The 12,962-nt window shown below is 42.7% G+C and overlaps 1 protein-coding gene across 1 annotated transcript in view; it reads left to right on the plus strand.

The window, feature by feature from the left end:
* The window catches only part of RFX8 (RFX family member 8, lacking RFX DNA binding domain), a 62,067-nt gene that overhangs the window by 26,448 nt on the left and 22,657 nt on the right, over positions 1-12,962 (plus strand). The window contains exons 2-3 of the mRNA XM_014534308.1: positions 11,418-11,525; positions 12,079-12,132. Coding sequence (XP_014389794.1) covers positions 11,418-11,525; positions 12,079-12,132 — 162 coding nt within the window. The remainder of the gene's footprint in view (positions 1-11,417; positions 11,526-12,078; positions 12,133-12,962) is intronic.

Consider the following 12,962-nt stretch of genomic DNA (forward strand, 5'->3'; position numbering starts at 1 on the left):
TAGTAAAATGTATATGAAAATAATATATAAATTGATTAATAAATAAACAATAACAACATGATAGAACAACAAAGACATGATATAAAAACAACAAAAACATGATATAAAAACAACATTGTTAAAAACAATGACTGATAAATTGATTAAACTTGTTCTAATGTCTCCCTGTATACCACAATGATGGATCAAAACACACACATGTGATTGGCGCCAGCAAGAGCTTTATATGTATTGTGCATGGGAGAGTCAACATTTGTTTTTAAATCGCCAGTGTGTGTCGGATGTACGGCTGGTCACTTAGTCTTTTATATATATAGATAGATAGGGATCCCAGAGTTCAAGAGGGCACTCTGAAAAGTTGCTGTCACACAGGGCGTGGAACGCAAATGCAAGTGTGCAGTAAACCAGATTCAGGGCGCACAGTACCCCAGCAACAACATAACCCACTACTGAAGGTGGAATTGAATGGCCCCGCGAGGAATCGGGCTCCCTCCTCTCTGGTTCTGGGGTGCGTCACCTGAGAAACACCACTGCCAAGTCACCATAGCTCGGCAGCGCCTGTGTTGAGCGTCTGCCCCCTGGTGGTCAGTGCGTGTCATATGTATCGGATGGTTGGACAGTTGGATGGTCACTTAGCCTTTTATATATATACTAGAGGCCTGGTGCATGAAATTCGTGCAAGGGGCTCAGCCCTCCCAGCCACAGCAGCTTGCCTTAGCCCTTGCAGCCACGGCTTCATCCAGAAAGTCGTCCAGAAGGTCGTTTGGCTGTCGGTCTAATTAGCATATTACGCTTTTATTATTATAGACTAGAGGCCTGGTGCACAAAAATTCATGCACTCAGGAGGGGGTCTCTCAGCCCACCCTGCACTCTCTCACAATCCGAGACCCCTCGGGTAGGATCCAGTCCCATCGCAGCATGGCTCTGGTTCCCTGGTCCTGCGGGCTGGGGGGTAGGGACCAAGAGGCCAGTCTGATGGCAGCATGGCTCCGGTTCCCTGGAGCCTGCAGGCAGGGGGAGGGACCTAGAGACCAGTCTGATAGCAGCATGGCTCCGTTCCCACAGCTCCCTCCCACTGCCACGCTGTGGGTGGCCGGGGCCCACAGCTCCCTCCCGCCGCTGTGCTGCGGGATGCTGGGACCCAGGACCGACTCCTGCTGTGGGCGGCTGGGACCCAAGACCGACTCCTGCCGCACCAGCTGGGACCCAGGACTGGCTTGCACCATGCTGCTGGGACCCTAGCCTGGTGTTTGGTCATCCATCCGGACGTTTTGGTTGTGATGGACCCTGGCTCTTTATATATTAGGACTAGAGGCCCGATGCATGAAATTCATGCAAGAGTAGGCCTTCCCCCAGCTTCCCTCTGGCACCTGGGACCCGGGCTTCCCTAAGGCCCTGGCTTCATCCAGAAGGACGTCTGGTCTAATTAGCATATTACCCTTTTATTATTATAGATAGATGGGGATAATAACGAATTACTACCTACTTACTTAATGGGTTATTGTGAGAACTAAGATAATCCAAGTAAAACTCTTAGCAATGAGTTAGTGCTCAATATATTTTAGTGATTAGTACTAGTATAATCAAGATGATATTAAATACAGTGTTTTGCAATCACAACAACACAGGTCCTTATATGAATACATATATTTACTATTTTAACTTCAGTTATAAAAATATTCATTAAATTAAGGATATCTTCTCCTATTCAAAACCAAAATAATTAGTGTGGCTTGAGTAAATATGACATGAGATTCTTTAATGATTAGAAGACGAAGCACCTTTGTCCTGCAGTCTGACACTTTAAACAAGCCTGGTCCATGAACTAGGTTTTATTACATTTTTATCCTCTTACCTTTATAATTGCTTCAAGTTGTTTCACTGTTGTTAGAGTGGTTTGAGAGGGCAAAATGCAATGCCAAAATGATGTAAATGAAAGTCTGGATTAATGACAAATGATGTCAAAACCTGAGAATGTGAATGCAAATTGTAGTTAGACTAAAACAAAGTTAAATGCCAAAAAGCATATCAAGCTAACACTACATTTAAAAGATTTTATGGGGCTCAGCTGGCATGGCTCAGTGATTGAGCGTCAACCTATGAACCAGGGTTGGATTCCTGGTCAGAGCACATGCCCGGGTTGCAGGCTCGATCCCCAGCGTGGGGTGTGCAGGAGGCAGCCGATCAATTATTCTCTCTCATCATTGATGTTTCTAGCTCTCTCTCCCTCTCCATTCCTCTCTGAAATCAATAAAAAAAAATAAAAAAGATTTTATTGGGTGAAAAAGATGAGTTGTGTGCCATAAAATCATTTTTCAGTTCTCTTTACACTGGACCTTTTTAGCCAAATTGATCATAACACTAATTAAAGTCAGGCTGCCAGCACTGCTCCCAGTGAAGGACCATTTGCAAGGCTCCGGAAGGAAGGTCTCTGCACCCTCCCTGTGCAAAGCCCAGAAAGCATCCTCCAACCATCATTTAAGCCCTGCAGGGCACTGGAGGCCACCTGTTCACAGGGAACAGGCTCTGCAAGTGAGAAAGGGTCTCAGGAGTCCTTACACCCCACTCCCTCCCTTTAGAGGGATGGGAAATGGGGCCCTCAAAGCCCAGGCAAGGTGTGTAAGGCCATATAGCAAGGGAGTGGGGGAGCTGGACAAGGAAGCCGGCTCTGTTAGGGGCCTTCCTTCTCCCCTGGGGCTACTCTCTGCCTCTGCCCTCCGCCCCCCCCCCCTCGCCCCCTGCTCCATTTCCCTGGCCCTTTCTGGAACCTCTGAGCCCATTCCCTTCCTCCCAGTAGTTGAAGCTTAACATCCCGTGCCTGCCTGGCTTGGGCTCTGTGCAGATGCTGGGGGACAACTCACCAGGAGCCAAGGGACCTTCCGTGCTGACGCGCCTCAGGTCGTGCCGCCCTCTGCCCTGGGCCTTTTCTCTGTCATCATGATTCACAGCTTAAAGCACCTCAGGCCCTCAGAGGACCGTGGAGGAAGACTTCTCTTTGGATTGGAAGTCCTCTGCTCACAGCAAGGCCGATTCTGGATGTTTGCTGTGCTTTTATTAAAGCCGTATTTTAGTAATGACTGCTTTTGATCCTAACTGAATAAATGTTCCGTAGGACTGAATCAGAGCCACATACGGAAACGACACAGAGGCAGTGACCCCAGAACACGAGGCCATCCTGGCTGGTACCCTGAGAGCTGAAACTGTCACCTCCAGTACTGCTTTGGCCTCCTCACCCTCACTGACCCTCCTCTTGGGGGTAGTCCCCGGTGTGCAGAAGGGGGCACACTGTCTGCACAGTCTCACTTTTTCGCCCAGCCACGCCTTGCCTGCAAGATTAAAGCACAGCCATTGCCGGAAGTGTTCATTCGACCTCGTTGGCCAGAACCTCTAAGAGCTGATGCCTTTAACTTGGCCCTTCACAGTCACCCTTTTGCCTGAGGCTGGTCTCCAGCACTGATTCACTGATTCTCTGCTCATCTGCTTTGTAGCCATTGTCTAATATTGCCTCTCACTCACCTTTTAATCATGCGTATCTTCATGGATCTTTGCTTGCATATGTTCTGTAAGACTAGGTAATTTTTTTAAATAAATAAATAGGCTATCACCAAACCTATATGTTGACCCATGTGATAATCCATTCATTTTAATTAGGGCATTCCAGATGTCATGGCCTGGGCAGGTAGTGATGAGGACCATTTTACAAGTCTCATCTCTCCATGGGGTTGATAAATATTCCTTTTTCCATTATAGTTGTTTCAATGCTACATAGGGATTTTATGCATTGAAACAACAATTATTGAAACTACAAAAATGACATAGCTCCCCAGTGACTATATTAGGATGGTGCCCCCTCGTCTGCCACACATAGGCCTAATTTCCCTCTCAGTTTTCCTTATAACAGCGAAAGGTTGACACCACTCTCCTTTCAATGGCGATTGAATCAAACTCATTCTGCATTGAACACATGGCAGAAACATGGGAGTTTCATTTAAAAACCCAAAATACATGATAGCATCACTCAGGCGACTGGCCTCCAAAGCTACCAGGGTCAGGGTTTGGAGGGAGAGGGAAGTGATAGGTGAGGTCTTCCCATGTCATTTATTTAATCAAAAACTAGAACTTCTAGCTTTTAGATTCCTGTTTCTGGGCACAAAGGCATGTCTCCTGAAGATTATTGTCAGGGAAAGAGTTTAAGAAGTGCTGCCCAGAGATGGTGTTGTGTAACGGGCCAACCAAAGCACCTAATTAATCACAAGTGAAGCTCTCTTCAGCTTATCCAGCTGCTAGTTTACAGGGATGTAAACTGTCGAACTAACAAGAGAATAGGATGGTCCCTGAACATATGTTGCCCAAAAACCTATATTTCATCTGTCAAAACCTTCCCTCAATCTCTTTGAAATTATTTGTGTAACATCTTTCCTCCTCTTAGGCTATAACTTCTGTGAGAAGAGACCTTATCTGCCACAGCTATATCCACTAGGTCTAGACAGTGGTTCTCAACCTTCTGGCCCTTTAAATACAGTTCCTCATGTTGTGACCCAACCATAAAATTATTTTTGTTGCTACTTCATAACTGTAATGTTGCTACTGTTATGAATCATAATGTAAATATCTGATATGCAGGATGGTCTTAGGAGACCCCTGTGAAAGGGTCGTTCGACCGCCAAAGGGGTCGCGACCCACAGGTTGAGAACCGCTGGTCTAGAACAAAGCCTAACATAGAGTAGGCATTTGATGAATGAATAAGAGATGGACAGTTGGATGGATGGTTGGATAGATGGATGGGTGGATGGATGCAATTGAATATATTCATTTTCTCAAGAAAACATATTAGGAATAGCATGTTAACATGTGGAATGATAGAGAAATTGCCCTACCTCCAATTTAGTTGAAGAAAATCTCAAGTGATTTTTAAGACGTCTCTTAAAGGTTGATGACTGCCCTTAATTCAGTTAACTTTCATTTCTGACATTTTCTTCTGTCTTCTTTCATTCAAGATTTTATTAATTGTTTTATTGTTTGTTGTTCTTGTTGATATAACGTCCTAGAATCTGTGTGGCAATGGGCTGTTTATAAATTTTACCAGGAGAAACTCCACCATTGTCCATATTTACCCAAGAAGATACCATTGAGACACAAAAAGTAGAATTCTAAAACATTTTAAATTCTTAACCTTTGGCTCTCCTTGCATCATCCTATGTGTAGATATATAGTTGATTCAAGCTATATGGGATTCATTTATATGTAGATTTTTCAATTGACCTGCTCAGTTCAATTGACCCACTAAATTAAATTGAAACAGTTCAATTGACCTGAGCAATTCAAGCCCAGTTGTTCAAGGGTCAACTGGTGGCTGAAAAGTCATGTATTCAAAGGGCCAGCTTAAGTTATATACGGATTTTCAACTTCACAGATGTTGGGCAACCAACCCCCACCCCACCTCAAATATTTATATATATTCCTTCCAGTTTGAACAATGTCCTGAAACTTTCTTGCCATTGAGCAGTCCAAAGATCAATTCCTGTTGTGATAACAACTCTTATTAAATGATAAAACGGGAGTGACTTTTTAGTGGATTTGCTTCCAGACCCTGGATCTATCTGCCCTATTTTAAATAGAGTGTTACACGGAAACATTGACCAGATGGGTGTCAAGTATTCAGCCCAGTTTTCCATGAGTTGAGTTGGAGAATGAACTAACACAAACCTTCAGGAGAGAGCTCCTGGGGCTTTGGAGAGACTGGGAGGGGATGTAGGACCTTTATATGTAGATAAAAGCTGTTTCCTTTCACGTCCTCTCTGACTCCCACCCACCTCCCAGACCATCTCTGCCTTGAAGACATTGCTTCCAAAAGTAGTGTTAGTCTGGTGGCTTCCTCTTCTCTTTGTGTGTTTAGGTAGAGTCGGAACAACCAAGTGGGAGGAAATGTGTTGGAGTGGACAGAGCTGCCACAGCTCTGAAGATAGTGAGGAAACTATCATGGCATCTGAAGAATGCACATTCCCTGTGAAAAGTTGGGGTTCCTTTGCTCCCAGTTTCTCAAATGCCCACTATTAAAGGGAAAATGTACCACACCACATGGGTAAAACTGAGTTTGTTCTCCATGACATATACATGTCTCCAGTATAATATATGAATCCAAGAGGCATGGTGAAATGGAACTTAGATTCTCATTTTCCTTGTTCTGTGAAGGTGCTCTGCTATATCCATCAATTCAGAGGATATCATTGTTTCTGAATTGATCATTTAAAACCCCATGTCAGAAAGTATAAGACTTCATATCCATAATAATTTTTCTTTTCTCACAGGAGTGAGCTCTACCCATAATGACATAATATCCTCCTTCTGTAGTGAATAAACCATTAATATTAATATGTAGTTGTTCCAGTTATAGAAATGGATTTTTTAAATAACTGCAATCAGGAGATAATCACCAGTTTTGGATATAAACTTCAAGAATGGTTTTGAAATAAAAGTTATTCCCCATACAAATTACCTCACTGCGGAAGAAACTTTATTCCTATGCTCAGAAATAAGTGTCTTACTAAAATTATTACTCTGTTATCTGTTCTGTCACAGTGGAGACGTCATTGCCTTTGAAAAATCTACTAATTATGGCAGCATTACCCAACAAGACGGAACAGTGAGTGCTGAATAAAATAGATTTACTATAATAGACCCACAAATACTCAGTAATTTCTTAATTAGATACATATATTTTCCTGTGTATAATGTTCTTATGTGTACTCCTAACCACTCATCAATTCGACCAGATTGTTGAAGTCCTGTCTTCAAGGACCATACTGTGTGGCTGCCCATCTGCTGTTTAATATGTTTCTTTCACTGTAATTAAAAAGGTTGTATATTTTGTGAATGATAAATCTGTGTTGAAGTGTTTCTATATTACAATGATAGCTCTTTAAATTGGGACACTAGAGCTATTAATAGCTATGACATCGTGAGTTGAATTTTACTTTAGTTGTCCAAAACAACATGATAGCTCTTTGATGTTATCTTGTTGACAATTGTCATTGAATGGACAACCTTTTGAAAACATGTTCTGTGACTAGCACTCTTGAAGGCTGATTGAGATATTAAAGAAAACAAAAAATACAAATAAAAAAGCTATACCCTCTATATTTGAATAGAATACAGTTTTGGATACTTCTGGTCAAGATGGCAGCATAGGTAAATGTGGTACTCAAATTCTCCCACAACCACAACTACAATTACAACTAATTTATAAAACAAACACCATTCAGAACCACCTGAAATCTAGCTGAATGGAAGTTCTACAACTTGGGATTTAAAGAAGAAGCCACGCTGAGACTGCATTGACTTCTACATGGAAGCTCCTCTGCTGTAGTCTCAGTCAGTCCTCACAGCTGATTGGCCTGAGAGTCAGTCTCTTTCAGTGATGCCAACAGCAATCAACTACAACAAGACAGTGCACACAGTCCACACAGGAGCACACCTGGAGTGCCCAGCTCCCGTGACTGGGGAAGCTGTACCACTGGGCCCTACAGGACACCTGTTACACAAGGAGACTCTTCCAAGTCAGGGAGATGTAGCAGCTTTATCTAATACATAGAAATAAACACAGGGAAGCAGCCAAAGTGCAGAGACAAAGAAACTAGTTCCAAAGGAAAGTACGGGAGAAATCTTCAGAGAAAGAACTAAATGAAATGGAGGCAAGCAAACTACGAGATAGAGTTCACAAGAATAGTTATAAGGATGTTCAAAGAACTCAGTGAGAACTTCAACAGCATGAAAAAGAACATAGAAACCATAAAAAAGAACCAGTCAGAAATGAAAGATACACTAACGGAAATGAAGAATAATTTACAGGGAATCAAGAGTAGAGTAGATGATGCTGACAATCAAATCAGTGATTCGGAATATAAAAAACAACAACAGAGAAGAACCAAGATGGCAGCATAGGTAAACACCTGTACTCACTGCCTCCCACAAGCAAATCAAAATTACAACTATAATACAGAACAGCCATCATTAAGAACTGCCTGAAACCTGACTGAATGGAATTCCTACCACTAGAGAAGCAAAGAAGAAAGCACATTGAGACTGGTAGAAGGGGAGGAGGCACTGAACAGGCTGGTCTAGCACCCATGTGCATTGTTTTTTTTGTGGGTTTTTTTAAGTCAAGAAGGATGTCTTCAAGGCCTCCCATGAGAAGCTGGGAGTCCCAGCCTCACATCAGACCCCCAGCCCAGGGTTCCAGAGCTGGGAAGAGAAGTCCCCACAACTTTGGGCTGTAAAAACTAGCAAGGATTGTGGCTGAGTGATGCAGAGACTGCTGGAGTCCCAGGTGTTCCTCTTAAAGGGCCCACACATGAACTTATGCAATCTTGCTTCCTCTGAGCTCCAGTGCTGGGCAGTGGCTTTGAGGTAATCCATGGACATTTGAAGAGGAGCTGTACTCCCTGGAATTGGGGCGGAAATTCAGGGGCAGCTTTGTCCCACACAGGGGTGCTCTGGGGGCCATTGTTCCTGTACTAGGACCTCCTCGACTGTAGAGATGACTGGCATCCATATCTGAGTTTCCATCAGAGTGACCCACACTGTTCACTCCACCCTGGTGATTTCCTGAGATCTTGCACCATCCAATTTGCAGCCCCACCCAAGCTGTTGGCAACTGCTTTTAAATATGAATGGCATGTCCTGGCTCAGGCTTCAAAGTTTTCTAAAATCTCTCAAACAAGCTGCAGCTGGTGACAGCATGCCCCAAACCTATCAATAAAAGGCCCAAGATCCAGCACTAGCACCAGCCTGCCTTGCTTCACAGCCGGGCCTCACCTTGGCACTTCCTAGCCCAATAGAAGTATCAACTATTTACAGATCTCTCTGTAGCTCCTGCCAGGTGGCCCCAGTTAGTGGCTGACTTTGTACCTCCTGGGAGGCCCTAGAGCCAGTGCACCAGTGAACAACTCCAGACCATATCAGATTACAACTCTATGCATCCACAAATGACACTCAAGGGGAAGACTCCGTGAGCACCAAAGCCCCACAGAAGCAAGTCCTCCTTCATAAGGGTGTCTCCTGCACAGCAGCTCTCCCACTGTAGTCGCAGCTGGTCCTCACAGCTAGTTGGCCTGGAGGTCAATTCCTCTCAGAGATGCCATTAGCAATCAAGGCTCAACAAAAGACTTCACACAGCCCACACAGATTTATAGTTGGAGAGCTGAGATAGACATGAAACAACTGTGTTCAATAGGCAGTGCAAGCCATTAGTGGGGTGGAACTCCAAAATGGGAGGGAGGAAAAAAGGTTGTGGTGCGCTTTCCCAGAAAAGGTAGCCTGTGTTCATTTCCTATTGTTGCTGTAATAAATTAGCAGAAATTTGGTGGCTTAAAACAATACAAATTTATTATCTTGTAGTTCTATAGGTCACAAGTCCAACACAGTTTCTCCTCTTGTTTAAACTGAGATCAAAGGGTTCACAGGGCTGTGTTCATTCTGAGGGACTTAGGAGAGAACCCATTCTTTGACTTTTCCAACTTCTAGAAGTTGTCCTGTTCCTTGGCTTGTGGCTCTTCCTAAGTCTTGAAAGCCAGCAAAGGCAGGCTGAGTTCTCCATGCTGCCATCTCTATGATTTTCTGCATCTGGGAAAGGTTCTTTGCCTTTAAGGACTCTTTTGATTACATTAGGGGTCATCTGGATGATCCAGGATAATCTCCTCATCTCAAGGTCCTTAGCCTTAATCACACCTGCAAAGTCCCTTTGCCAGGTTGGGTTCCAGGGATTAGGATATAGACATCTTTGGGGGCTTTTATTCTGCTTGCCACACTGCCCTTGAGCTGGTTCTGGAAGGGTCACAAGGGTCCTTCTTTAGGAGACACTTTTCTTGAGGGTATAACTTGCATTTGTGCTGAGATGTATGTGGGCAGTGAGGAGCCAGAAGTGAGAATGTTGGGGAGCAGGAGACTCTGCGTGAGGTCCAGATGGTGGGCAGCTTGTCAATGCCAGGCTGAGGAATTTGGATTTCGCCCAAGAGACTGTCGGAAACCAGTGAGGCATCTTCAGAAGGAGAGTGACAGGATGCATTTACTTTGGGAGTGATAATTCTGGAAGTAGTATCTTCAAGGATGCCAGAAGAATAAAGACATTGAGGAGAATTGATGGAGTAGCTCAGGGGAGGCAGATGGTGCCTAGAGGGATGGGCCATGACAGGAAGGAAGGCTCCCCCATTGTATCTCTAGGGGTTGCCACATGGTATGTGTGCACTGAAGGTTGGTGGAATAAGTGAATGACTAATTCTAATAATATTTCTTGGATCTGTTGAAAATCCCAAATTGCATTTAATATACCTATGAAATCTAAATAGAATTTCTCACTTTTTTCTTTGTTTTTATGCTGAATGACCGCCCGAATGAGAATCTCTCTGGTTCTTTCCTGAATGCCTTCTTCTGCAGAATTCAAACTTGAGTTCTGTACTATACCTTTTTAGATTTCTGATTGTTTATATTGTGAAGAATAGCTTTCAGTTCATTATTTAAACATTTTTTTACTGCAATATCAGTTCTTTTCACAGGAAAAGACCTGAGGGAATTGACTTCAGAAACACATAAATTTACTTTTATTATTTTATTTTGTAATAGCTTACTCTCATATTCTCCTTGTTAATAATTTCTTATATTACTACAATACTGTATTTTCAGATAACTTCTTCTGACCAGGTGAAAGTATGATGCATTTGCCATATTCCAATGTAGAGATTTATGCAGAGTTGGAAAAAGAATAGTCTGCCTAGAGCTGATACTCTCAACTTGAGTGTACATGTGGCTCACTGGGAATCTAGTTACAATGACAGATTTCTGTCCTCACCCCCAGGGATTGGAATATAGATGGTTTCAGGACCACACTCAAGAAATATTGGCTTTGATCATTAATGGTTACCTTTTTTTTCTCCTTGATAGAAAGTTTACCTTTCTGTAAATTGCTCTTCTAAAGAAAAGTCCACACCCTTCCTTTTCCTTGTTATTTAGGGCCCAAGATTTCTGATACAACTAGCCATTTTTATAATAAATATATGGTGACTCAAGGAGGGACAATTAGGTGGACAAGGGTTGTAAAAATGTATTTGTGGCATTAATTAATGTATAGATAATATTTTTATTGTACATTACTATATAGCACTTGCAATACATGTCCACATGAGCGATACATTTGGGTAAAATATTAAGTTCTAACTCTTTCTTGATGACCATAATTCATAGAATTATAAAGGAAGGTTAGCATCTTTTGAAATTAAATGAGGGGTAAAGTTGCTGGGGTCAGTAATGTGTGCAGAGGTATGGATAAAAGATTATATAGAAGCAATGTGATTATTATATGGCTTATATGTGAGAAAATGCATTTTATTTTAAAGAAATAATACAGTGTGTAAATGGCATGCTAGTGTGAAAATCATTCACTAATAATAGACCAAATTGGATCACCTTTGTCTGAATTCAGGAGATGTCCATTCTGGGAGCAAAAACTGGCAAGGAAGTACTCCTACAAAATGGTAGGCTTGCACGCCGTGGGGAGACTAACTTTTTACACCTTTGATACCTCAGACAGTGCATGTCTTCTTTTTTGCCTGTTAATTTTGTTGTACCAGATGGAGTAATATTTGCCTTCTCCCAGACCCATAAGGACCAACATTTCCTCCTGTACTTGGTGGTCGTCAGGATAGTTAGGTCTTCCTCTCTTGTCCTATAAAAAGGCTGCACCTGGGACCACTCTGTCATCTTCTAGAGTGAGGGCCTTCCATGACTAAGAAGGGAAACAGATATGTGGATTTCTAGAACCTGGGACTAGGGAAAATGGAGGGGGAAAATTGAGGTTTAGGGAGAAAGATGTCAATGGTCGGTGACCTTTATAAAGGTTGGTACAGACATCAAAATTGAAGCTACATCAATTGTAGGCCAATAAAGTATGCATTACTCCACAGAAGGAAGCACTCAGCTTCTGTCAGATCAGAAGTGCAACTGCCTCCAAGGACCTCAGAAAGGCCTTTGAGAAGTTAATTCTTAAAGCAGCCTGCAGAATGAAATAATTTCCCATCTCCTTCCTAGATGGCCTTTCTTGCTGATGAATACTGCAACTATTGTCAAGACATTCTACAAAGTGTGAGGAACCAAGAACTTGAGCGGGTAGGATTTTATCTATAAAACACAAGAATTTATGACTCACTGTTCAACATTTTACTTGAAAAGACCCCTCAAGGGACGTCTAATGCACTAAAGGGTTTAGAATTCAGCTATTTTATAATGAATGAGTTATTGAGGGTGATATTTTTATTGTTTAATCATTTGAGACTTTTACAAAGTGCTAATATAACTATCTTTATGCTTTATATATAATTCATAGCCTGGCCAGGTAGTTCAGCTGGTTAAAGTGCCATTCTGATACACCAAGGTTGTTGTTTCAATCCTTGGTCAGGGACACATACAAGAAGCAACCAATCAGTGCATGGATAAGTAGAACAGAAAATCAATGTTTCTCTCACTCCCTCCCGCCCTCCCTTCCTCTCACTCTAAAATCAATTTAAAAAAATAAAAATAAAAAAATAAATATACTACAGCTATGTTTAGACTCTAATTTCAGCTGATTTTGAATAAGGTGTTGATAATATTATTCACCTTGAATTTTTAATAATGTTAAAGAATCATTTTATTGATACACTAGAGGCCTGGTGCATGAAATTCATGCACGGAGGGGGTTGTCCCCTCAGTCCAGCCTGCACCCTCTCCAATCCAGGACCCCTTGGGGGATGTGCAACTGCCGCTTTAAGCCTGATCCCAAGGATCAGGCCTAAACCAGCAGTCAGACATCCCTCTCACAATCCAGGACCACTGGCTCCTAACTGCTCACCTGCCTGCCTGCCTGATCACCCCAAACCTCCTCTGCCTGCCTGATCTCCCCTAACTGCCCCCCCTGCTGGCCTGGTCACCCCCAA

Source organism: Myotis brandtii, unplaced genomic scaffold (assembly GCF_000412655.1).
Source record: "Myotis brandtii unplaced genomic scaffold, ASM41265v1 scaffold1285, whole genome shotgun sequence".
NCBI classification, from domain to species: Eukaryota; Metazoa; Chordata; class Mammalia; order Chiroptera; family Vespertilionidae; genus Myotis; species Myotis brandtii.